Source organism: Carlito syrichta, unplaced genomic scaffold, assembly GCF_000164805.1.
Source record: "Carlito syrichta isolate Samal-C Ts95f unplaced genomic scaffold, Tarsius_syrichta-2.0.1 Scaffold311496, whole genome shotgun sequence".
NCBI lineage: Eukaryota > Metazoa > Chordata > Mammalia > Primates > Tarsiidae > Carlito > Carlito syrichta.
In genome coordinates, this window is record NW_007255592.1 from 135140 (window position 1) to 162126 (window position 26987).

The 26987-nt window shown below is 52.6% G+C and overlaps 1 protein-coding gene across 1 annotated transcript in view; it reads left to right on the forward strand.

Moving 5' to 3' along the window:
- The window catches only part of NPTXR (neuronal pentraxin receptor), a 59525-nt gene extending 37752 nt beyond the window's left edge, over nt 1–21773 (forward strand). The window contains exons 10-13 of the mRNA XM_021717909.1: nt 13011–13236; nt 14453–14700; nt 17168–17347; nt 17617–21773. Of these exons, the coding sequence (XP_021573584.1) occupies nt 13011–13236; nt 14453–14700; nt 17168–17347; nt 17617–17841 (879 nt within the window). The 3' untranslated portion in view covers nt 17842–21773. The remainder of the gene's footprint in view (nt 1–13010; nt 13237–14452; nt 14701–17167; nt 17348–17616) is intronic.
- The last annotated feature ends 5214 nt before the right edge of the window (nt 21774–26987 follow it).

Sequence of the window (26987 nt, forward strand, 5' to 3'; positions counted from 1 at the left end):
CCGGGGCGCCGCGCTTCCCTCGCCAAGGCGGCAGGATTCCGACAGGGAACGCGGGCGGGCATCTGGCACGGCGACTGAGGCACGGGGGACGCACCGGAACGGGTTTCCGGTCCTTTTCCCTCTCCAGAATCCTCTCTCAGCCTGGTTCTGCGCCTGTAAAATGGGCGTAGCAGTGACTACTCGTAGTGGACGTTGATTTAAATGTAGGTGTGAAAATGTTGGGATGTACTAGGGTCTCATTAATGTCCATTTTATTTCCTTCTTCCGGATACCCCCAAATCAGCAGCAGCCCCACACTCGGTCTCTATGGTCAGGTGATAGGATGCACTGTCCGAGGGACTCGGGGTCCTCCTCTTATTCCAAAGAGCGGGGAACTGGGTGTCCCATAAGACAAACCTGGGTGCCCCTCACTGCCACCCCTGAGTCCCCGACCCCGACGGCAGGAGCTCAGATGCCTAGCATCCTGCCTCAGATACCTGGAAGCCCACAGCTCTCATCAGTGGGGGCTGGATGGGGAGCAGGGCCGACCCTGAACTCCTCTTCCTCCACTCACCTTTTCCAGGCTTTCCTGGCTCCGCTCTGGGCGCAACACAAGGGGATCTGATGACACAGAGAGGAGCCAGCTCTTGACTGTCATGTGATCCTGAGGAGTCCCTTGGCTACCTTCCTTCTCCTGAGAACAAATGTGGGGTCCCCAGAAGTGCGAGTCAGACTAGGCAGGACAAACATCTGGGACTCATTAGCCACCCCAGTCATGGACCGATGTCCTGACCACAAGGAAGGGGCTTACAACAAAATTAGATCTGTGGAAGGAGGGAGTAAAAGAGGCCAAAGCTCCCATGCTCCTCTGTTACCTCCTTGCAGTCTGAGTGCAGCAGGCAAGTCCAGGAGAGGAGAGAGACTGGAGGAAGTACATGCAGGGACACTCTCCCACACACACACACACCCATAAATCCTGGGTGAGCAGTACACGTGGTCCAGCTGTGTACTGGGCTGTGCCCACGTGGAAGGGTGACAGTGCCGTGGTCCAGCAGCCCTCCAGGATGTCTGTGCTGGTGTCGGCACCCACCACCCCAGGGTCTCAGAGCACAGCCAGACCGCCACTGCCGCCAACCCTTCAACTTACAGATGAGAAAACCCAGCTCAGAAACCTCCCTAAGGGGAATGGCAGAGGCAGAAGAAAGCCAGGCCTATACCCCTTTGCCCCACTGCTAGCTCTGGAAGATTTCAAGGATGAGAGAACCAAGAGTAGGAAAAGCTCCAAGTCCACAAGGAAGGAGAGTCTCTATTTCCTCACCTGTAAAATGGGTATAATAACAGTGCCTACCTCACTGGGATGTTGGAGGACTAAATAAGTAAATGTACATGAAGCCAAGCACAGTTCTGGCACACGGGCATGCTCAATTTGAGTGATTGCTATTTTTATCATTAAAGTTATAGTATTACTAATCTTTAAAATACAGCCAAAATCAAAGCAGGAACAAACTCTCTTTTTAGACAACAGGTTTTCAATGCAAAAAAAAAAATTTGTTTTTAATTTTCAATAAACTTCCTCTGCCTGGCATAGCCCCTGCCCCCATGCCCAGATGGCACAGGTGGCTCCTCCCACGTCTGGAGCTGGCAGGTCCAGACCTGCCCTGGACCTGTTCCCCAGCACCTGCAGTGCTTGGCAGTATGGCTTCCCTTCCGGTTAGCATGCGGAGGTTGAGGGGATCCTGGCGGCTGGGATTTGGCAACAAGACTGCCTTCCAGGTTGGGGGAGCCCTGGCTTCCCCACATGCACCTCTCTTCTAGTGCAGTGACCGTGGACAGAGAGAGGCAAGGGGCAACTTGGTCACCAGGTCTGTCTTCTGAGCATGGAGGCAGTCACACCCAGTCTCTGAGGGGCCTTTGGGAGGGACTGGGGGCTGGAGCCCAAGAGCAAAAAGGTCAGACTACTGGCCTTAGCTGGGTCTTGTGTACCCTTTAGCCATTGTCCAATTTCTCCTCTCTTCTCATCCAATCTCCTCAAAAGTCTCCAGATTTTCAGGGTCTGCTTTCTCCCCCCCTCCGACCACTCAGAAAGTGCTCTTGCTGACATCCCCAAAGTTGGTAAACTGACCGAGAAGCCCTCTCTGACATCCAACCCCAACCCCACAGACCCTTTCCTCCTACAGAGCTCCATGCCCTTGGCTTCTAGATGCCCCTCCCACTGTTCCCCCTCCTTCCTCTGACTGCTGCTTCTTTGTCCCCTTGCAGAGTCCCCCTTTAAGGTGAGTGCCCTCTTGGCTCTCACTTTGTCTGGGTGTACCTGCCACTCCCCTTGGCCTAACACCCATTCCCCGAAGGATCCCCAAACCAAGGCTCAGTCACCAGCCCGGGTTTCCTTCCCAAGCTCCATACCCATAGCTCCAACTGCTTCCTGGGCATCTCCCACTAGATGTTCTACTGGCTCCCTAACCTCCCTGGGTTCCAACCTGAACCCAGTTCCTCTGCCGACCTGCTTCTCAGGGGTGCTCTGAGAAGCCATTCTTGGCCCCTACTCTTCCTCCTGTTCTGGTCTACCTCATCTTTGTGCATGCTTACGGCAGTCTCTTCACTGGTCTTCACTGGTCTCCTACCTCCAGGCAGCCCTGGGGTCTTCCTTAAGTCCACCATAGGGTTCCTCTGGGTTACAGAATCACCAGCCTGCTCCTAGGCTTTCACTTCAGGTCTGGCCCACCTCCTCTGACTCTGAAACTCTTGATTCTTTCTTGCCTCCGCCTAGATCACCCCTAGAACATCCATGCTCCTCATCTAAGAGCCTGCTCAGAGGATACCTCCTCCCAGAGGCCTTCTCTGATCACACTCTGTGCCCTTCCTGCCCCCACCCACGCTTCCATAATACTCGCACTTCCCTGTCCAGCCCCACTGGACACATCCCTGTATCACCTCCTCCCCCTACAAAAGGGGAGGGAAGGTCTGGCTGGCCTGCCTTCTCCCCCAAAAGCCTCAAGTGGGAGCCACATTTGAAGGCTTTGGAGAAATGATCTTCTCTGTTTTTATTTTTGTTGTTCATTGAAAAGATCAGAAGGTTTTTTAGGGGGAAAATCGCACTAGAGTGTACCATGTTCTCTCTTTCTGCAGCCCCTTGCAGTCCCTACCCTTGCGCAGCCATTATGAGAGAGCAGCTGTGTAATTACCATTTTAATGACTATCTGTATCCCGTATCCCGGGATTTATCTGCCGCACCACCATCCATCAGTCACTTGACTGGCTCCTGTTACTGAGTCTGGAGGTTGTTTCTAATTATTTTTCTTCTAGATACTTATTGTGGGATCAATTTCATGCAGAGAGCTGTGTGTTTTTTTTCTCTTTAAGTCTGTTGAATTATTTCTTTAGGCTGAATTCCCAGGAGTGGTATTACTGGGTCAGAGGATATCGACTTTTGATGGCTGAGGCCAAGAACCACTTTCCAAGAGAGCTGGCCCATTGATGCGGCAGTGGCCATGTGTGCATGTTCCCGTGTCCATTTCTGTGCTAATTTAATGTATGTATACAGTGGAACTTCAAGTTGATTTAAACAGCATTTCTTTTGCTACACCACATCCTTCACCCGGCCTGGCAAGCAGGCTGCCTCCCCCAGTCCCAGAGTAGGAGCCAAATAACCATTATGGCTCACACTTACTGAGCACTTACCATGCGGCAGGGACTGTGCATCTCTCATTTAATCCTCATGAAATCTCTATGAGGGAGGTACAGAGCAACCAAGGTTCAGAGAGGTTAAGGAACTGGCCCCCAGTGACACAGCAGAGGAGCCCAGTATCTAGCTCCAGAGCCCCTGCTCTTTATCACAATCTCTAGACCCATCTGGAGGGGTCCGGCCTTACCTACCTTGGGAAGTACAAGAAAGACAGGTGTCAGCAGTACCTTGCCAAATATTGTCCTGGACCATTCCAACCTCAGAGCACCCAGAGAGAAAGGGCTGAAGGTCAGTCCCCAAAGACCTGTCTTGCTGGCGGGCAAGCCTATCAGAAGACTTGCTGTGGAACCTTTGCTGCTACTGCCGATGATAATAGCAACAACCAGCACTTATTATGCTCTTACTACATACATATTAGCCCATTCAGTCTTCAACCCTGTGACGTAGGCCATACACGTTTCCATCTCACAGATGAGGATATGGAGGCTCAGACAGGGTGAGGGGCACAGAACCAGGCAAATTGCCACCCCCTAGTCCCCAGCTTCGGTCCTCTCCTCTCTACAATGATACAGCAGGTTGGGTACCCCCTAACCACCCCTCTAGGTAGTCTCTGAAATAGGAAGCCTGGTTGGCACAGAGCTGAGTTCTTCTTGCTTGTGACTTCAAGCTAATCACTTTCCCTCTCTGGGCCTCAATTTTCTTATCTGTAAAATGAGTGGGAGGAAGGGCTAGGCTTGGTGTGGGCTCTGTCGACTCTACATTCTGGGTTCTTGAGCAGACAGCTCCCAAATAGGAATCATGTGGGGTGTATGTGTGTTTTGGGGGGTTGCATGTGTATACAGCCCCCATGCCCTCCATCCATTCCCAGACCTCTGTTTCTTAGGGAAATCTGCAGATAAGCACAGCAGCATAGAGGTCTCTTGGTGTCTTTTCTAAAGTCTGTGGTTACCTCTGTTTTTCTCCTCCATTGCTGAGCATTCTGGAAGCCTCCACCTGGTGGGAGCTGGTTCCCCTGACCCTGAAGGGGTTTGGGAGGAGGAGTGACCAGGAGAGGCAAATGTGCAGAGAGAACCTCTGTCCTTGGACTTTTGTTGAAGGATGCGGAACCACAGGGTCCTCCCCAGAGTGTCCCCTCCAGCCCTGACTGAGACATTTTACCCAGGTTATCCTCTGCATTGACAGTGTGGAATAGTGTTCCCGGTATAGACTTCAAGACCAGGTCATCTGGGTTCAAATTCCAGCTCCATCATTTGAGAGTGCCATGGCCTTAGGCAAGGCGCTCATCTTCCTCAGCCTCTGTTTCGTATTATGAAAGGGAGGTTACAAAGCATGTGGGACTTTTTTATTTAGAGGCATAACTTACATTCAAAATATGTAAGGGCTCACAGACCTTACTTATAAAGGACACGGTTCTGAAGTAGACAGCTCAATGAAAATGCATGGCTACACCCTACAAACACCATTGGTCAGGAATCAGAACATTTCCAGCACCCCAGAAGGCTCCCTTGTGCCCCAAAGTCAGTACTCTCCAAAGGCAACCGCTCCCCTGGCTTCTCTACCAGAAGCAGTTTTGCCTGTGTGGACGTCACACAGGCTCAGACAGCCGTGTGCCCTTATGTCTGGCAGCTCTGCTTTCAGCATCATGTCTGTGGTGTCCGGCCACATCACATGTGTTGTTTTCATTGCTGCTTAACGTTTCATTGCATGGACTTGCCTTAACTCATGTACCCATTCTCCGAGGGACAGCCATCTGGGTTGTTTCTGATTTACAAATAAAGCTGCTGTGCTATTTCTTGGTGGTCGTGAGCCCTCATTTCTCCTGGATCTGTCCCCAGGAGTGGGCCGCTTAGGTTGCAGGGTGGGGGGGAGAAGCATATATTTAGCGCTAGTAGGTACAGCCAAACATTTCCCCAAAGTGGCTGTGAGAGTTTACACGCCCACCCACCCGCATGTAAACCTTGCCAACCTTGGGGTGGTCATTTAAAAATCACTCTTGTTCTGTGGGCGTGTAGCGGACTCATGGTTCTGATTTGTATTTCTCCGATGATTCATGGTGTTGAGCACCTTTTCTTGTGTTTACTGGCCACTTTGTGAAGCCTGCCTGGAGGAAGCAGAACGAAGTCATAGGTCGGTGCTCCTCAGAGTAAAGAATGTGATGGGGTCTCCCGAGAACAGTCTTGGGTGCATCATCCCCATGGAACTCTGGGGGCAGGGACTGAGGCAACCATCCCAAAGTGAAAGCACTTATGTGCCCCTGCAGCCCTTATGTTACCCCAGGGGAAGCTGAGGTCAAGGAGGCTGAGGGACTTGCCCACAGCCACAGAGTGGCAGAAGCTGAGCCAAGACCACAGCCAGGATTTCTGATTAAAGTGGGCTAGGGGGTTGGGGGGAGGTCTTTGCTAAGGATTTGGGCCCCGGGCACAGGAGGCATGTGGCCAGGCAGGACCTGAGAAGAATTCCTGGGTAGCCTTCTGAAAGCAGCAGCCTGACAGGAAGTACTTGGAAAAGCGAGGAGTCTGGTTCCAAAGGGGTCCCAAATCACAATCAGAGGCCTTGGAACACAGGGGGTGCATGGCAGACCCCACCCCTGCTCCTGCCTCCAGAGAGACCTTTCTCCGCCTCTCCCGTGCTCCTCCCCATGTGTCCCCTTCCCTTACAACTCCAAGTTGGCGTAAGGGGACTAGGATGGTCCAAATCAGTCTCTTCTGGCCCTTGCTTTCCCACCCTACCTGCTGCCTGAGCAAGGTGGAGACAGAGTGGCCTGGTGGACCTGTCCCCAGAGAGGAAGGCAGGATCACAGGATGGGGGTCCCCTGGCAGCTTTCCCTGACCACCCCCCACCCAGCCCTGGCAGAGCCATTTGCTCCATGACCAGTGCTCCGACCATTCCAATGCTGCATCTGCCTTCCCACCAGCTGGGAGCACCACCTGTGACAGGCATAGGGTCGTATTTGTCTCTGCGGCCGCAGCCCCTGGCACTTAATGAGAGGCAGTAGGCATGAGCATGCCCTCTGCACCAGGCCTGTCAAGGGCCTTACAATTGAATCCTACAAAAACCATGAGACTATTACTAGCCGCATTTTACAGATGAGGGAACTGAGGCTCAGAAACTTGCCCAGGGTCCGGGTTTGGTGGCTCACACCTGTAATCCCAGCACTTTGGGAAGCCAAGGCAGGAAGATTGCTTGAATCCAGGAATTCAAACCAGTCTGGACAACACAGCAAGTCCCCATCTTTACAAAAAACAAAAAAATTAACCAGGTGTGGTGGCATATACCTATAGTCCCAGCTACATGGGAGACTGAGACGTAAGGATTGCCTAAGCCCAGGAGGTTGAGGCTTCCATGAGCTGTGAGCATGCTACTGCACTCCAGCGTGGACAACAGAGTGGGACCCCAACTAAAAACAAACAAAAAAGATGTTTAGAAACTTGCCGAGGTCATTCAGCTGTTGTTTTGATCCAGGAAGTCTTGCTGCAGGGCCTGCACCTTTATGTACTTTGCTATCCTGACTCTCAACAATAGTGAAAAATAATAATAATTACAACCATTCATAACCCCTTATGAAATGCCAGGCTTTAAATCTAGTCTTTCATTTTATCATTACTTATATCCCAAGATGTAGGTGCCTTTAATACTCCATTTTACAGATAAGGAGACTGAGGGTCAGAGGAGTTGAGCCACAGATCTAAGTGAGGAGACTGAAAATGATGCCAGCCTGTCTGATGTGAGAGTCCGGGTCCACAGTCATGACACTGGGTTGCTACAGCACATGTTGACCGCACATGTTGACCAATGGATGAATAGATGGATGCATGAATGAATGAATGAGTGAGTGAATGAATGATTGTTCTGCAGCCCCGCTGGGAAAACCCTCAGAGCCCTCTTCTCTCCCTTCATTGCCTCTTAGCTCAGGCGTCAGAGAAACTGCCATCTGGAGGGTGAGCAGGCATTGGGCAGAGGAGGGGTGGGGGCGGGAAGAGTGTTCTTGACAGAAAGAACAGCATGTGCAGAGGCCTTAAGGTGAGAGGGAGCTTGAGACAGTTGGGCAGCTGGGGACTTGCGGTGGGAGTGACCTGTGGCCTGCGACGGCGGGGGGGGGGGGGGGGGGGGGAGGTGAAGGAAAGTCTGCTTGTGAGGGCTGAGGCCAGAAGGACAGGAATTCTGTGGATGGAGAGGGGGCTACTGAAGAATTGTCAGCAGGAGAGAGCAGTATGGTTGGTTTTGCCCCTGGCTGCAGTGTGGACGAGGGCCAGGGTGGAAGCTGTGACATGGTCCAGGGACAATAGCCAGGACTAGGGAGAAGCAAAGGAACCGAATGCTTTGGGTAAGATTCAGGGTTAGTTTCAACCATTAGAGACTCCAATTTGGGATTTTTTCCCCCCTTGTTTTTAAAACAAAATCATTGTAAAGTATTTCCAACGGGCAGAAATGGATAAAGAATACCATCCAGGCATTCAAGAGCCAAACGCTTCCAGCCAGCGGGTGTCCCTCCAGGGCCTCCCCCTGCCAGCAATGACTGCCCAGCCCCGAATAGCCACCACAGTCCTGAAGGCATGCTGTCATTCTCCTGGGGTCACCATCTATCCATGTGCCCTTTAACCATACAACATGTAGACTTGAATGTTTTATAGCTCTGTAGAAATGACATCCAGCTGCTCTGTAACTTGCTTTTTCTCTCAGTTTAATGATTCAACGAAAAGATTTAGGACTGGAGGTAGATGAAGGTAGGCTACTTCAAGAAACATTTAAGGAGCGCTAGTCATGACACTAATAGTGGTCATTCATGTGCCAACTCTTCTCTAAGAGAGCTGACCTCTGAGATCTCATGTATTCTTCACTACGATGCTATGAGACAGAATTACTTTACCCATTTTGGCCAGTGATTGAGGCATGGCAACCTTACATAACAAGGTCACACAACCAGTGTGAACTCCGGATAGGACTCATGCAGGACTCAGGGGATGATCGGATGAGGGAAGTGGGGGGAGTCCCCAAAGCCTGTTCACTTTCCATCTCACCCTGCTGCCCCTGGAGCCAGGCCCTGTGTTGTCCCAGACATAGTGGGCCATACAGAGTGTGCGCCCCTGGTCCTGAAGTCCTACACCTTCCTTCTGCTCCCTGCAGGAAGGGAGCAGACTCCAGGTGGGGACAGGAATGTTGGGGCTTCCTCACGTCCTTCCAGCTTCAGCCACCCCACGCTGGCAGTACTCTCCTATCAGGCCCCCTTTGTGAGGCTGCCCAGCACCATGATAACAGCCTGCTGGACCTTCCCTGCCTTCTCATGGCTGTTAGGCCCTCTCCTTCTGGCCTTCTAGCTATGGGGGGCAACCAGTACTGTGCCCACTTGTCAGATCAGCAAACCGAGACCATCAAGATAGAACTGAGGAATGGGCGCAGGTTCCAGAATCAGGAAGGCCAGGTTGGAGTCCTGGCTCTGTGATGTCACAGCTGTGTGACCTTAGACAGACAACTCTACCTCTCTGAGCCTCAGTTCCCTCCTCTGCAAAATGGGCCTCCTTGCTTCTCCAGTGCAGAGAGAGGCTGAGAATGATGACACAGTGCTTCCCCAGTGCAGGGCCTGGCACGCAGCAAGCGCTCCATGGGGACAGCTGCTGTTCAGTTCTTGTTATTGAGCGCTAATGAGCCAGCACTTCGGCAACTGAGCTGGGCCTAGAACCCGGGGCTCTGGCACCAGGCCTAGCATACTTACACTGAACCCCACCCAGACTCCCAGCAGGGCGGAGCGTGGGTTTCCAGCCTCCATTTTCCTGCCCCATCAAGGGCTGAGTGGGGGTGTTGGCGTCATCAACGCCCCCCTCCATCTTGGGCCAGGGGCCCACTTGGCGTCAGGCTGGGTGCCCACGCACCACAGCCCATGCCCGTGGCAGATGGGAAGTGGGGGTGGGGGAGTCGTGTCCCTCTGATTCAGATGTAGGGATGAGGAAGGGCTCACACATGATGCAGTGAGCCCACCTCCTCCCTGGATGCCCAGAGCTGGTGGCTCTGATAAAGGAACAGCTTGTGTGCCACCCTCCCCCCGCCCGCCAAACCCGCTAGCCCGCACGTTTTCTCCTTGAAACAGCAGCTGTGTAAATAGCCCCGATGTCCTGTTCTTCCCAACAGGACTTCCTCTCTCTGAGAAGGGAGGACACTTTGCTAGAGAGAGAAGACATGGGCTTCAGGGGGATCAGCTTTGCCCAGCCCCATCATTGTAGACAATTCAAAAGGACATCTGCCTCAGTTTCCCATCTGTGAAATGGAGATACTGAGACCATCAACTTCAGCAAGCAGCTGTAAGGATTCAGGAATAAACATGTGTGAGGGCTCAGGACTGGCCTGGTGCATGGCCTCCAGTCAGTATTTGCTCCTCTGGCCTCAGGCTTGATGCAGAGAAGGGTGGGGGCAGGACAGACCCTGCTACTAAGGCCAGACCCTTCCGGCCCTGGGGTAGAATACACCCTATAAGCTAACTGCCTCAGCCCAAGGCTTCCTGAAAGTCCGGCCATCCCAGTGGTGGCTGGCCCTGTCACCCTGTAGGCTGTCTGTGGTCTCATGAAGGCTGTGCAGGTAGCAAGTGTCCCATTAGCTAGTGTAGTCAAGTCCCATGAAGACCTGTCACTTGTCACTTCCACTCTTTCCTCCCATCCTTCCATCTGTCCTGTCCCCATTTTATGGGAGAGAAAGCTGAGGCTTTGTAGTGAGTCCACTCCAAAACCAGGGTTTGTAGACACCTGGGCAGTTTCCGGAGCCCTCAGGATAGCAAAGACAGTATAATGGGGTGAGCCAGATATGCAGAGAGGCTCAACCGTGCACGCTGTGTCCACTTCACCCAGCCTGGTGGGCCCAGCAGGGATCTGCCTGGATGGGCGGCCGTGACCTTCCACATGGTGGGGGATAAAGGTGGTCAGAGCACTCCTCCCCCCATGGCTTCATGGGGTCCCTTTGCAGAGCCAGCTTGGACCTCAGTGACTTGCATCCCATTGTCCCTTCTCACAGCCTGGAATGGGGGGTTCATCCTCGAGCCCTTCCCACTGACAGCAGAAGCGGGTGCTGAGTATCAGCCAGCCCCAGGCCCCCATCCTGTGAAGCAACCTCACCTTTCCCTGGGAGCCGGCGGGACAGAGAGGGAGAAGTATTTACAGAGGGGCCACCAGGCAGTGCCTGGAGAAGCCTCATGGAAAGTGGGGGAGGGGGAAAGCCAGACTGTCAGACCCGGATCCCAGCTCTGCTGCTTGCTCCTGGCAATATCAGATGACTCATCACCCCAGGGTCCCTGCCCGTGAAGAGGGGACACTGTTGGCCCCTACAGTGCAGGTGTGTTGGGCGGATTCAGTGAGTGAGCATTGGTCAGGTGCCCTCTGGGACTCAGACCACAGCTGAGCACCACATTCCATCTCCTCACCTACCCGAATCATGCCCTGGGTACCTAACTGTGGACCAGACTTTGAGCCAGGCCCTTCCCCTATGTGCCATCATTTAATCATGACCACAGCCCTGCAATCTGGGCATTCCGGGCCCCCGTTTTATAGAAGAGGAGAAATGATCCCAGAGGGGTTACCCCACCTGCCCCATCCTTGGGGTGCAGTGGCACAGCTGAGTGTTGGTCCCTCCAACCCCTCAGCACAAGGTCACATTACCATCCATGATGGCAGTTCTCATGTCTCGAGTGCCAAGCATGGCAATGGCACCCCCCCCCCCCAGCACTTGGGCTCTGGAGACACACTTATCCTCTCATCATGTGGCTAGAAAAATAGGTGCAGAGGGGTTAAGGGATTTGCCCAGTGTCACCCAGCAAATGACCAGCAGGGCCAGGGCTAGCCCAGCGAGGATGGGGAGGGGCTCCATCCCTTCACAACTCAGGGCACTCAAAAAATGTGTTCTTGGTTTTCTGTCTTGTCTTCAGCCGTATTTTTACCTGGGGCAGTGCCTAGCACATAGTAGGTGCTCACTGAAGGTTTGCTCGGTGACTGAATCATGAGAATGCAATGAGCTCTTGTCTGGAGCCTAAGCCTGGGGGTAGGGAGCCGGGAGCTGAGCAGGAGCTTTCCAGGCCCTCGGGAGTGCAGAAGTCTGACAGGGGGGACCGTGGAGGGGGGTGAATCAGAGGGATGATGAAGGTTTAATTTGGCTCCTAGCAGCTCATTGAATTATGAATCTCCTACTGATGTTTCTGTGACGTGTCTGCCAGAGTCTGCCACCTCCAAGATTGTGGGTCTGTAGCCTTACCTGCCTTCCTGTAGCCCAGAAGGGGCTTCCTCTAGCAGGAGAGGGGGGAGGAGATTCTCTCACCTGCTCTTGTCCCAATACTCCTGCCCACTGGAGTCTTAAGACAGGCCAGATGGGGATGTCAGAGCCCACCCTGGAACATTCTGCCCTAGCCAGTAATTGCAATAAGCAGGCCCTGAGTCTTGGCATTGACCACCTGATCCTCCTCACAACCCTCCAGATAGGTGCAGTTGTCTCTTGAGTAAACAAGTTCAGAGAAGTCGAGGGATTTATCCAGGGTCACACAGCAGTGTGGCTCCTGAGCTGTCTTTGAACCCTTCGCGGTCTGACTCTAGGATATGTGATTTTAGCCACCTGCTCCCTGGAACAGCCAAACCATTGTGGTCCTATTCCAGAGGCCCTTATTTGTGCCCCGGGGCCCACCCAGTGCCACCCAGCCTTGCACCCAGTGCCATTTTTTTCTTTTTGAGTCAGGGTCTTACTCTGTTGCCCAGACTCGAGGGCAGTGGCACAATCACAGCTCACCACAGCCTTGACTTCTGAGCTCAGGCCATTCTTTCACCTCAGCTTCCTAAATATCTGGGACTACAGGCGTGTACCACCACACCTGGCTAATGTTTTGATTTCTTTGTTGTTTTTTTTTGGAGAGATGAGGTCTCACTATGTTGCCTAGGCTGGGCTCAAGCAAACCTCCCGCCTTGGCCTCCCAGAGTGCTAGGATTACAGGCATGAGCCACTATGCCTGGCCTCAGTGCCATTTTTAGAGAAGCTTGACGTGTGATTGAGCGATAACTGAGACAGGCCCTCCTTTACAGCTGGGAAGTGTTGCAGCTGGGAAGGACCCACCCGCTTTCACAGGGTTCCGGTGCCAGGCCCACACCCTGCCACAGGCTAAGAGGTCCTCACTGACAGGAAACAGCTCTGTGCACTGTTGTGCACCAGCACAGGGAACAGAGTCTGCCAGGCCCCAGGACACATCAGTTGCCTGTCATGGGCAGTGCCACCTCCCCCTTTGCATATGATGAAGCTGGGGCTCCCCTGGGGTCACTGAGCAGGGTCACTGAGTGGGCATCCCCTTCCTTCCCCCAAGTGACTCTCATGCCCTTCTCTGCCCTGTGAGCAGCAGGAGCTTCCAACCCGTGTGAACCTCTCGGCCGCCCCAGCCCCGGGCCCTGCCGCGCCCACCGCCCTGCACTCCAAGATGGACCAGCTGGAGGGCCAGCTGCTGGCCCAGGTGCTGGCACTGGAGAAGGAGCGTGCGGCCCTCGGTCACAGCAGCCGTCAGCAGCGGCAGGAGGTGGAGAAGGAGCTGGATGCCCTGCAGGGCCGTGTGGCCGAGCTGGAGCACGGTGGGTCTGGGCCCCGCAGAAAGCATTGGAGGCATCCTTGGGGTCACAGGTCTACTCGAAAAACACATCCCTGCTCTCCAGAGGCTAACACTGGAAGGGAGGTGGGAAAGCAGCTGTGGAAAACACAGTGAGGAAAATAATTGGGGGGTATTATTAGCATTATCAAAGTTATTATTGGCAGGTGCCATTTCCTGGCACTCACTGTGTCCTGGGAGTGGGCTGAGAACTCCACACCTCAGCTAGTTTAATCTTTACAATTTTCACACGTGAGGAAACTGAGGCTCAGAGAGGTCAAGTGAAGTCAAGGTCACACAGCCATTAAATGGTGGGTCTACACCACAAGCCAGGAATGACTCCACAGTCGCATTTCACCACCCACAAAATATCATCTTCAATGAATCAGCCAGAATTTTGTCATTTGCTTAGCACCTAGACCTGGCACTGCCCAGGGGTCAGAGGAACATCTTGCACAGTGTACAGGTATGAGCATGAGGAGGCTTGGTTCCTGGATCTACCTCTGTCACTGGCTTGCTCTGTGACCTTGGACTTCTTTTCCCCAGGCCTCAGTTTTCCTCATCTGAGAAAAGGGGGATTAGGATTCATGAGCTCTCAGGGACCTTTCAGCTTTGAAATCTTGTGAGGACCACCCTGAAGAGGCTTACAGACAAGCTGGGGAGAACAGGGGAAACTATGTGCCATTATGTGGGACCAGCTTAGATAGGGAATGGTTCAGGAACAGAAAATCCAAGTGGCCTCCTGGAGGAGGTGGGCTTCAAGCTAGTTCTTGAAAGCAGTGGTGGAGATCAAATTTCGAAGTGGAGGGGCTATAACAGGAGCCCAGCTGCAGGGGAGGAATGGGCCTGAGGGGCTCAGGGACAGCATCCTGGCTGGAGCACAGGGACAGGAGAAGCAGTCTCCTCAGTCCTGCCACCGGTCCCTCTACACCAGCTCTCCGAAGGGATCAGGGGAAACAAGTTTAGCCTGTTGAAGTCTCGTGGCTGGGAGGTGGTAGAGGCAGAATTTGAACTGAGAATTTGAACTGAGAACATCTTATGTCCAGAGCCCTTGAGCTTTAACCATACCCCTTAACACAAGGTGGAACACCTGGAACATAGCAGGTGCCAAGGAGCTGTTGGCCCTCATTCCAGAGTGTGCCCTATCCACCCCACCGGTCAGTGTCCACTGACCCCACCACGTCTGCCTCGCCCATCCTCAGGGTCCTCGGCCTACAGTCCTCCAGACGCCTTCAAGATCAGCATCCCCATCCGCAACAACTATATGTACGCCCGTGTGAGGAAGGCGTTGCCTGAGCTCTACGCATTCACCGCCTGCATGTGGCTGCGGTCCCGGTCGGGCAGCACCGGCCAGGGCACCCCCTTCTCCTACTCGGTGCCTGGGCAGGCCAACGAGATTGTGCTGCTGGAGGCAGGCCCCGACCCCATGGAGCTGCTGATCAACGACAAGGTGGGCAAGGCGGGGGGTGGGGAGGTGCTGGCCAGTGGGTGACGGCGACTTCCAGGAATGCCTGCTCCCACTGGGCCCAAACCTGGGTCAGCATTTCTCATTCTCCTGCTCAGCAAATTCGGCACACGTTAAGTGCCTACTGTGTGCCAGGCTGGATTCTGGGAATGCAAAGACAGTCTAGACATGGGGCTGGCTGAAGAGGGGTGTGTCCAACAGAGGAGGCAAGTGAGGCTCATTGGAGATTCAGCGATGGGACTCAGCTATGGGAGCAGGGCTGAGGTGTCCACTCCCAGGGTCCTGCTCTTTCTCTTGGACTAGAGAGGAGAGAGGGAGATGCAAGGACTACCTGGGGAGAGAGGGAGGGAGGGGGTGCTGGTGAACAGCTGTCCCTCTGCTCCCCTGGAGCCAACCCTTCTGTCCCTCCCTACTGTGGTGAGTAGAATGGTGCTATGCTCAGTCCCTGGGACCTACATGCTGGGTTTGAGTCCTGGTTCTGTATCTTAACCACTGTGTGACCTTAGACTAGCCATTTACCCACTCTGTGCCTCAGTTTCCTCATTTATAAAGCAGGAATGATAATAGCCCCTGCCTTGTAGGGTCATAGTGAGAAATAAGTGGCTTAGATACACGCAGAGGACTTTCAGCAGAGCCTAGTATTTAGCAAGCATTGATACCTGTGAGCTTTCCTTATGATGAGCACTGTGATAATAAGCAGTTTGCTCACGTTATCACCTTGACCTTCCCAGTGGTACTGGGAGGTAGGCATCCTCACTATCCCCATTTTGTGGATGAAGAAGCTGAGGCTCAGAGGGGCCACACAGCTGGCAAAGGGGTGATGTGCATTTTGGGGTCTTGGGCTCCAGAAACCACCTCTTCACCCCTTCCCTGTTCCGCCCCTGGACTGCCCATCTTCCTTGTGCCCAGACCTCCCACCCCCATGCCCCTCCCCCAGCTTGGCTGAGGGAAGGGACAAAGACAAGCCTTGGGTGAGAGGCACATGGCAGTGGCATGGTGATTGAGGGGAGAGGTAGGGGAGCATCTTATCACCCTCATTCTGCCCCCAGAGTACTTTCCCCTGTCTGCCACATTGCTATAGGCCTTGCAGACATGGTGGTCTGTGGAGATGCTCCTGGAAATCACATATTACACCCACCTATGACCAGCCCACAGCCACATAGAGTCACTAGGAGTGGCTGACAACACCCATCAGAACGCAGCTCAGCAGGTGCCACTCACGGGCATCCTGAAGGAGTAGAAAGGAAATGGGCCTAGGGGACAGTGACTTTCTCTTGTGGTTCATTAAACCCTGTGACCACCAGGGTAGCTGGACTACATCTAGATGCTGCTATCCCATTCCCCACATCGCTCCTAGGCTGTGGTTCTTGACCTGGCCCAAGTTCAGCACTCAGATCGCATGAGAAGGGATTCAGCACCCTGGACAGAGCACTACCCAGCCCTGATCCGGGAACATCTGGAGTCCTGCGAACCAGTCTCACAGACTGCGCCCTTGTCAGTCCATCCTCCAAGCCTCTGCTCCTGCTGTACCTGCTGCTTGGTTTGCCTAGCCATGGAACAGTCAGGTTCCATTGCCCCAGACGTGTTTCGACAACATGCCTTCTGTCCCTATACCCCCTCTTCCTCTGGGCCTCACTGCCTCTGTACCTCCCGTATGGTCCCTATGTTATTTTGTCTTGTAGTACTGTCCCTGGAGTCCTTCCCATATCCCCAGTGTCCACCAGGCCCAGCACCACATAGGCCTCAGAGAATGTTACATTAAATTGTAATCTCAGAGAACTTATGAGATGAAAGAGTCCTTTGGGAGCACCAAATCTACAGATAGCAAGTACATTTCATCTCACAGGCCAACTCTATTCAATCAGTGGTGGCTTCCCAGAGCACTATGATGGCAGAGTTGAGGCTGAGTCTAGGCTCATGATTGATTAGCCATGTCTTCCTTGGGTGGAGGAAAAGGCAGTGGCTGCATATTTGCCATCTCTTGTCTGAAACTGAGGCTCAGGGAGGAAGAGCAGCTTCCCCCAGGTCACACAAGGGGTTGTCAAGTGCAAAGCCAGGGCCAGATACCAGTGTCTGGCCTCTGAGTCCAAGGCTTCTTCTACCACTGCCAGTGCTTCTTAAGCCCCAGCTGTGTGCTGGGCCCTGATGAGATGTTGAGGGCTAGTAGGATTGTAAGATTCTGCTCCCATCCCCATGATCATATAGGCCTGTTAGAGAGTGAATAAGCTACCTAGAGACAACTGAAAAACACTGGAGAGTCCCTAGTGAAGCTGCTTGGTTCTGTGGGGAAGGAGGAGAGAGGAGTCAGGAAAAGATACTGGGCTGGGAAGGAGAGGGTCAGGCCTTAGGTCAGACCCTGGAAGGGAGGACCTGGATCTCCCACGCCCACCGCACTACTCCAGCTGTGGGTCTTGTGGCACCTCTGACCTGGGCTTTGGGGACCTGTGTCCAGGTGGCCCAGCTGCCTCTGAGCCTGAAGGACAATGACTGGCACCACATCTGCATCGCCTGGACCACGAGGGATGGCCTGTGGTCTGCCTACGAGGATGGGGAGCTGCAGGGCTCTGGTGAGAACCTGGCTGCCTGGCACCCCATCAAGCCTCATGGGATCCTTATCCTGGGCCAGGAGCAGGTAAGGCTCAGGCTAGTATTGGGGCTGGACCCCACCATTGTGCAGATAGGCAGAGTAAGGACCAGAGAGAGCAGAGACCTGCCCAAGGGACTAGTGCTTTGGGAATGGGCTAGTGCCTTGGGGGTGGGGCTAGAGCCTTGGAGAAGGACTAGAGCCTTAGGGGTGGGGCTTCAGTGGGGATAGGGGTCTGACTCTTGAGTCATCCTGCCTGCCTTCTCTGTTCCCTCACTCCATGTCTCTCTCCCTTCACTGCTGCTGTCTTGGCCCAGGATACCCTGGGCGGCCGGTTTGATGCCACCCAAGCCTTCGTCGGTGACATTGCCCAGTTTAACCTGTGGGACCACGCCTTGACACCTGCTCAGGTCCTGGGCATTGCCAACTGTACCGGGCCGCTGCTGGGCAACGTCCTTCCCTGGGAAGACAGGCTGGTGGAGGCCTTCGGGGGTGCAACGAAGGCCGCCTTTGATGTCTGCAAGGGGAGGGCCAAGGCATGAGGGGACACTTCGTCCAGGGCCCCTCCCTTGCCTGCCACTTTGGGCACCTCAAAGGGGAGCACATTCCCTCCTCGGCCTTCCCACACACTGGCTTTCCCTCCTGCCCCACTCCTGACCCTGCCTCCCGTTTCCCTTCACCTGTGCCCACACCTCCAGAATGCCCTGCCCTGGAAGTGTGTCCCCTAACCCCACCTGGATAGGGACGAGCATCCTAAGTCAACAGTTGGAGCCCACCCTCCTGGCATTGCACTGGAGTTGTCTCCCTGCCTGGCCCATCAGTCACTAGTCACCCATGATGTCACCTATCTCGATTGGCATCTCCCATGAAGTTGTGTAGGGGATGGCCACTATCTCAGTGGTGGGGGTGGCCATCTGCCCTCTGTTCCCTATGCAGCAGGCCTGGCCCCTTCCCCTTCAGAGCCACCACAGGCTATAGAAGGGGGTGACAGGGACACAGGAGGTCAGACTCACCCTCCTCCATCTTTCCATCCCAGCTGCCAGTCAAGGGCAACAAGATCCTGATGGCACCTCTCCAACCCCTCCCACACCTCCCCCTTCCTCCTCTCTCCTCCTTTCTTCGTGTACAGTGGTTTGAATGTTGGCTCCATGCCTGGCCCAGCCCCACCTCAGTTGTTAGGACATTCCCTTCCCAGCTCTAGCCCTGAGGGCTAGGGACCAAGACTCTGGGAGGTCAAAGGGCCACAGTCACCCCCTGTGCTCACCCAGAGCTGTGGTCACTGACACAGTCACCCCTCCCCCACTGTGCCAAGGACAGGACCTGGGCCACTTCAACCAGGCTGGGAACAGCTTAAGGCAGAGGCATCATGACTGGAGACCCTGCCTCTGGAGATATTGCCTACCTCCTGTGCATGGCTTTGGGGAAGGAAGGAAGAAGCTGAGAGGGTTAGGGAGAGTCATGGAGTGGTGGCCAGAGCACTTGGTTGAGAGGGAGGAGCCCTTGGTTCCCAGCCAGCCCTGCTGCTAGCCTGCTGTGTCCTTGCCCTCTCTGGGCCTGGACTTCTTCATTTGTGAGCTGAGGTCCTTCTCTGGTCATTTGCAAGAGCTCTCCAGATTGGGTGTGGGTGGTCTGTGACTCCAGATGGATAGGGTGGGGAAAGCCCGAGAACCCGCCTGGTGACCCTGGGCTTAGCAGGGCTAGGTCCTGGGACTGGGCAGCAGATGGGATCAGGATAGTCTTGGCTTAGGGTCAGCAGCTGGCTCCAGAGAAGGTCAAGGGAAGGGCAAGGTTCAAGGCAGACCAACCTCACACATGGGTTGTAAAAATCAGCTCCCTCTGGATCCCTCCAGCCTGGCGCCCATGACTGTCTGAGAATGTCTCAAAGGACTGATGGCTTCCTGGACTCTACCTTTGAGTGGTCACTAGCTCCTTCAAGAGACTGTAAGAGTGTCAGAGCTGAGAAAAGCCACCCAGTCTGAACTTTTGTGAGAGATGAGGAAGAGCTCAGAGAGCGCAAGTGACTTGCACAGGATCACACAGCACATTAAGGCAGAGCCAGGACTAGAACCCAGAGCATCTAACTCCTTCTTCAGTGCTTCCCCCCACCACACACACACACACACACCGTACCACTTTGTCCCTGAGGATCTTTGAGTTCAGCCTCCACCCAAGTAGTGGACATCTGAGAGGTCAGGATGCTTTCCAACTTGATGCCTGGAACACCCAGACATCTTGGGCCCCCCATCCACATGAAGTAGGGGATAGGAGGTTATGAATCCTGAATACTTTGGCAGAACAGAGAACCGGGTACACAGGTATCCCTCCTCCTTCCCCTGCTCATCACTTTGCAGGTGACTGAGCAGCTGCAGGTTCCCTAACTCAAGTGGAAACCCAAGCCCTCTTTTTGTTCCCCATCTCCGCTCCCCAAGGCCACATAGTCTGAGATGTGATACAAAAGCAGTGGGCCATAGGGCCCTATGCCATGAAAGTGTCTCCAAGCCTTGTCACCCCTGGCCCCCAAATCCTTGTTTCCATTCTGAGAGCACAAATGAATTGCTCAGCACCTGCGGCCCAACTCCCCCTGGAAGGAAGAGCAATGGTGGGTTTCAGCCAGACCTGCTGAGATCAGGTTGCCCTGGTAACAGCCAATGACATCAGCCCAAGTGCTGGGTCAAGTATCTCATCATAATGACACGCGCTGTTGCTGGGGTGACGGCAGAATTCGGGATGCAGGTTCCAGGGATGCTGAGCTTCATCTGTCCCCCTTATTGTATGGAAGGAGGTAGCTTTCGTAAAACTTGGAAGGACGATAGGGTCTCAGGGAGGGAGGTGACACCACTTGCTTGGTCACTCCAGCCCACCCAGACGTACCCTCCCAAGTCCTTTATGCTTCGTCCCAGCAACAATGAGGTATCTGACGTCTGAGCCTCGTTCCCAAGCTGAGTCACCCGGCCAGCCTTCCTGAGGGAACAGGGACAATTGGAGATGCTGGGGTGTGGGCTCTGAGTCTGGGTCATTGGCTACGACCCTGGCTCCTCATTTCCAAAGTCCCTGCCCCTCCTCCATCCATGTATCATTCTATGTACACTTCCTGAGCACCTGCTGTTTGGACTCCAGTTTCGATATCTTCTGCTGCCCCTGGGCACATCCAAGAAGACAGAAACAGAGGAGCTGGAAGTGGCACCCAGTCGTGTCCTGAGCTGCTCCTGGCTAATATTGATGACAGAGCCCAGGCTTTAAGTATCCAGCACTGCACAGAGCATGTCCTGGGCACCATCCTGTTTATCCTCACAACACAGGTGTAAGTTAGGACTGTCCCTCACCCCATTTTATAGGTGAGGAAACTGGGGCACAGAGAGGTGGCGTGACCTGTCTAGTGTCAATCAGCTAGAGAGTGACAGAGCCCAGATTTCAGACCAAAGTAGGTCACGTCCAGGGCCCACCCCTCAGCCTGAGGGGACGAGCACCCCCTAATCCTGTGTAGAGTGGGCTCTGGATGCTGTTGCCCCTGGTGTGTTTCAACCTAAAGGGATGTGCAAGACCCCATGCGGCTTGAGGTGGAGAAACAGAGGCAGGGAATAGGCCAGGGCCAGGGTCCCCTTGGGAATGTGTCCCTTCCACCATGTGTCCACAACCTCAGCCCTTCTCCTTCTCCCAGAGTTCCCAGGAGGGCTAAAAGGGAAAGGGAAGCTGAACAGCTCTCAAGAGTCCCAGGCCGGGAAGGGGAGGAGGGCTGCTGCTCCTCTAAGTGCTACTTGGGGCCAGGCCCTGCACCAGGTGCTTCCCAGCTGTTATCTGCCAGATCTTCCCACCTTTGAGGCATGTGGTGCTCCCACCAATGTCCCAAGGGGACATATCCCCTCACCACAACTCTGCATGACCTAGGACCACAGATTGGACAGGAAGGGCTCTTGGAGGAGGCCAAAGTTCCCATTTTACAGGTAAAGAAGCGGGGAGGGTGAGCAACCCTGAAGGCCACCCAGCTGGACACAGGAGATGTGATCCCAGCCTCTGACTGCATCTGGTTCTCTCCAGGACACAGTGGCCCCTCTTCCCAACACTGGATCCCTCCTCATCTATGTGTCCCAGCACCCTTGGCCTGAGTAACCTGGGGAAGGGGCCCCCTCCCAGAGATGGGATCACTCCCTTCACCCCTTTATTCCCACTGCCTGCCACTCCAGACTCCACCTCCCTCCCTGACCCCTGGGTGGGGAAGGGGCTCGCATGGGCCCAGGCTGAGTGTGAGTGAGCATGTCAGGTTGGCCAACACTGTGACATCAGTGCACCCTACTAACAACCACTCCCCGGTCACCCCCCTTCCTTCCCCTCTCCCTATTTTGTACATAAATTGACATGAGCTGCAACGTGCGTGTGTGTATGTATGTGTGCGCGTGTATGATCTGTGTCATGGTTTTTGTTACCTTTTTGTTTTTGTAAATTTGAATGTTCAAAATAAACATACTGTTTACTCTAAGGCTCTTCTTTGCAGGGGTGGGGCTATCCTGGGCAGGGGGTGGGGGGGGTTGCTGGGCAGGCAGAAAGGGACTATTAGGGTCAGGGTAATATAAAGGGCAGAGAAAGCGCCTGCCCCTGAACTTCCCTAAAGCCTCCCCCAACCCTAAATATGCCCCCAAACCTGAAGGTTCTGTCTGTTCCCAGGCTCAGGTGCACACTGGTTCCCGGGCCCGTGCAAGAAGGATGTAAAGAACACAGGTCCCACATGGAAAGTGTCCCAGTTCTGATAACTGGGCTTTGGCCTCATTCCCAACACCCCATCCACTTCTTGTGCCCCAGTTCTGGGATCCGAGTCCCTGACTTGTTTCCTGGGGCCCCGGGCTATCCGAGTCACCTGCCTGGACCCCCAGAGTGTTTCCTCCCTTGGGGTCCTAGGGAGATAGGGCAGGGGAGAGGGAAGGACCCTGTTGTATTTCGACAGCCCCCTCTCCACTCTCTACCCGGACCCCTCTGACATGTTTGGCTTCTAGACTGGACTCTCAGGCAGCACCAGGGTTGGCTACCCCACCCAACCCCTGCAGTGCCCACCCCATCCCTGGGAGGGTCTTGATCTGGTCCCCAGCCCTCACTGCTCACACCATCATAGGGACACAAAGCTTCATCCTCCTGCTGTCAATATCGTCACTGCTCTTGGTTGGACCTTGTCTTCAGATGACCCCTGTGACAAACCAGAGGGCTATTCAGAGGTCAAGGAGGTCACACCGGCAGGACAGAGCTTCCCAGACTTCCCAAAGCTTCCCAAACTTCCAACAAGAGCAGATTCACCCCACAAGGACCAGGGAGTTGGCAGAGCTGAAGTGACACTTCAAACGAGAAAACCATTTGAGGTCTGCTGAGTCCGAAAAATTCATGTGCTTTTTTTTTCATTCTATCTCAGAATGGATCCAGATTTGTTTTAAAATAAAAAATATTTTAATTACCACCGAACACAACTAAGCTGCAGGCAGCTACGCCTTGTTTATCCTCTCTCGTGCTGATTTACTTGCAAGCACCCTCTCTCCCTCTGCCCCACTCAGCTGGCAGTGTCCACACCTGGTGAAGTTCTGCTATCCACCTGCTTCATGCCAGCACCTGCACAGCTGAATGCTGATGCAGAAAAGCATGGGGGTTCTGTGCCTGTTGACTCTTGTTTTCAATTCATGGTGGGTGATCTCCAAGGGGCCTTTCACCCTGCCCTGCAGTCTTAGCACATCCCTGTATGATTGCCTGCTCTCCAAAATGTATCCTCCCTCTCCTCAAATCTACAGATTCCCACCCACCTCCAGCCCTGCACACTGCAAAGGTGACTTTACCTCCTAGTCCATAAGGAAACCATCCGTGCAGCCTCCCCCATCACCCCACCACTGAGTCTGCCCACAAACCTGCATTGGCTCTAGATTCTTTGGCTTCCCCCAGTCACTGAATGACTGTCTCTGCTCCTCTCAGAGGCACTGTGTCCTAGACCCTTCCATGTTACCTTCTCAACATTTCTCCTGAGTCGCCAGCTTACCCTCGTCTATGTTGTTATCCCAGTGGGCACACAAATCGGCCGGAGTATATTCCCGCCTTAAGCCAGCACCTTCCTGCAACTGTCATCATGTTTTCTCCTTTCTCTGCAAAACTTTGTGAAAAAGCAGGTGTGTCAAGGGTCCTCAAGATCACTCTCAGGTTTGATGACTTACTAGAAGGGCTCACAGAACTCAGAAAAGCTGTTAAACTCATGGTCTTAGTTGATTACATTGAAAGGATATAGATGAAAATCAGCAAAGGAAAAAGGTGCATAGGGCGGAATCCAGAAGAGACCAGGAACAAGATTCCAGTTGTTCTCTCCCAAAGTCCTGCAGACACACATCCCAGCAATGATGTGTGACACATGTACAGAAAATCACCGACCAGGGAAGCTTACCTGTTGGTCTGTACTGGGTCTGTACCAAGGGTCAGTCATGTCATGGGGTACCTGCATAAATGCCCATGACCACTCAGGCTTCACAACCCCCTCTCCAAAGCAGAGGCCCCTCTGGGACCTCCAGGCCCTCCAGTGATACAAACTGATAGTGTGACCCAGGGCCCCAGGCAAGTAAATGACTTTGTTCACATTTGCCATAAATGACTTTAGCATTATCTGGTATAGTCCAAGGTATACAAAGACATGCTTATCAGGCAGGATATTTCAGGAGCCTAGAGCTTATCTACCTGGAGCTGGTCAACCACTCCCTTCTTTGGAAAGTGCAGGGTTTGATCAGCCCGTCTGCTGAGTTAACCCTTCACTGCACAGCACATCTGCTGTCTTTACTGACACTTCTTCATGATCTCATTCACACCTTGGATAGATCCCATCAGGCTGCTGCTCCCACTCCCCACCACCACTCCACTGAGGTCTCTTGTCAAGGCCAGTATCAGTCTCCATGTTGCAAAAACTAATGGCCGGGCCTCTGTCCTCATCTTAGCCAAACCCTCAGTTGCGTTTGATACACAGATAACCACTCTTGCTTTCTTGAAAAATTTCTTCTCTTGTCTTCCAAAACACACACTCTCCTGGTTTTCCTTCTACCTCAGTGGTTCTCAGACTTTAGCCTCCTTTAAATCATAAAAAGCATGGGTTGCTGGGCCTTACCCCTAGAGTTTCTACGGCAGTAGATCTGGGGTGAGGCCCAAAAGTCTGAATCTCAAACACATGCCAGGTGATCCTATGGCTACTGGTCCTCGGAACACACTTTGAGAACATTTCACTGGCACTCTTTCCCAGGCTCCTTCTGATTCCTTCTCACCTCCTTGACCCCTAAGAGCTTCAGTAGCCCAGGGCATGGTCCTGGATCTCTTTATTCCTCTACCTACTCTCCCACTCAGAAAACATGGAAACACTGAACAACATCCATGTAAGACATCCAACATGTAAGACACTCAAACATGTAAGACATCCAAAGAAGGCATTAGATGTACCAAGACAAGGTAGAGTTGAGGGACAAAGACCTCAGAGAGAAGAGAAGATCACAAAGGTGAGCCTGACTTCTAGGGCTGCAGTTTTCCTCTTCACGACCCTGTCCACTTACAGCAAGTGGCTCAGTTGAGCAGCTGGTTAATGTTCAGAAAATTACGTGACATTTAGACCTAGAGCTTCCAGCTAAAAACTGGAATTCAGGATCAGGAGCTCTGGTAAATGACCCAGGCTTTCAGTGAGTTACACTCTCAGAGTAGGGAAGTATTCCAGCCCTCCCACAGATGGAATGCTGGCTTCCAAGCCTCTCGTTCATTGATTGAATTAAGGTGTCTGCCTCTTCACCAACAGCTTGCCAGAAACCAAGTAAATTCTCTGGAGGAAGAGAACAACATCATCCAAACTCTCACATTATATTTTTGTTACACAGATTTGGCATTCAAGTTTTTAAAAATCAGACATATCTGGAAACAAAAACTAAATGACTAAAAATTCAGAGAAAAAAAAAAATTTTTAAAGGCCAACAGACCTACACATGTGGTAAAATTGCCTAGAATGAAATCACACACACACACACAAAGACAAACAAATACACACATGAACACAAGGGAAACTAAAACTAGGGAAATCTGAATAAGATTGTATCAATGTCAATATCCAGGTTGTGATATTGTATTCTAGTTTTGCAGAATATTACCATGAGAGCTAACTTGGTAAAGAATGCATAGGATCTCTCTGTTTTCTTTCTCACAAATGAGTATGAATCTCCAGTTATCTTTTTTTTTTTTTTTTTTTTAGGTGTTCAGGGTCTCACTCTGTCACTCAGGCTGGAGTGCAGTGGCACACTCATGGCTCCCAGCAGCCTTGACCTCCCGGGCTCAGGCAATATTTCTGCCTCAGCTTCCCAAGTAGCTGAGACTTCAGGCAAGTACCACTATGCCCAGCTAAGTTTTCATTTTTTGGTAGTGATGGGGACTTGCTATGATGCTCAGGCTGGTTTCAAACTCCTGGGCTCAAGCGATCCACCTACCTTGGTCTTCCAAAGTACTGGAATTACAGGCATGAGCCACTGTGCTTGGCTTACAACTATCTTGAGATATATTTTTAAAAGGTCAAGGCCAGGCCTAGAATTTTGAGACCAGCCTGGGCAGCATAGTGAAAACTTGTCTCTACAGAAAATTAAATGAAATTAATGTTAGCTGGGTATGGTGGTGCACACCTGTAGTCCCAGCTTCTCAAGATGCTGAAGTGAAAGTTTCGTGTGAGCCCAGGAGGTTGAGGCTGCCATGAGCTATGATCATCATGATCATGCCACTGCACTCCAGCCTGGGTGACAGTGAGACCCTGAGTCAAATAAATAAATAAAAATATTTTAAAAGATCAAAATGGGAGATCCACACAGTGGAGTCATACGACATAGACTTGAAAATCATTACAGTTAATATATTCAGGACTTTAAATTAAAAATGAGATTTCAATTAAAAAAAGGAATCAAATGGAAGTTCTAGAACTGAAAAATACCTTAATCAAATTTATGAACTCAATAACAACAGATAACAGCAGATCACATAGAGATGAAGAAGGACTTTGTGAATTCTGTTAGAGAGATCAAAAGAAATGATCTGAGGGAAAAGAGTGGAAAGTATGGAGAAAAGTATCACATTAATATGGACATAGTAAGAAGGCCTAACACGTAAGGAGCCCCAGAAGTGGAGGACACAATTAGGGTAGAAATAATATTTGAACAGTAAATATCTAGAATTTCCCCCAAACTGTCAACAGACAGTAAGTCACATATTCAAGAATCTCAGGGAATCCCAAGCATGAGAAATGCAAAGGAAATCACAACTAGGTCCCTGAAAGTGAAGCAGTTATAAATCAAGAACAGGTTGGGTTCAGTGGCTCAGCATGTAATATCAGCTCTTTGGGAGGCCGAGGCGAGAGGATTGCCTGAGCCTGGGGGTTCGAGACCAGCCTGGGCAACTTGGTGAGACCTCGTCTCTACAATAAATCACAAAAACTAGTCGGACATGGTGGCATGTGTCTGTAGTTCCAGCTACTTGGAAGGCTGAGACAGAAGGATCACCTGAGCCCTGCAGGTCGAGGCTGCAGTGGCCATGAGCAAGCCACTGCACTCTAGCCTGGGTGAGAGGAGTGAGACTCCAACTCATAAATAAATAAATAAACAAATAAATAAAATCAAGAACAGGAGAAATTCTTAAAAGCATCCCAGGGAAAAAAGATGCATTACCTTCCAAA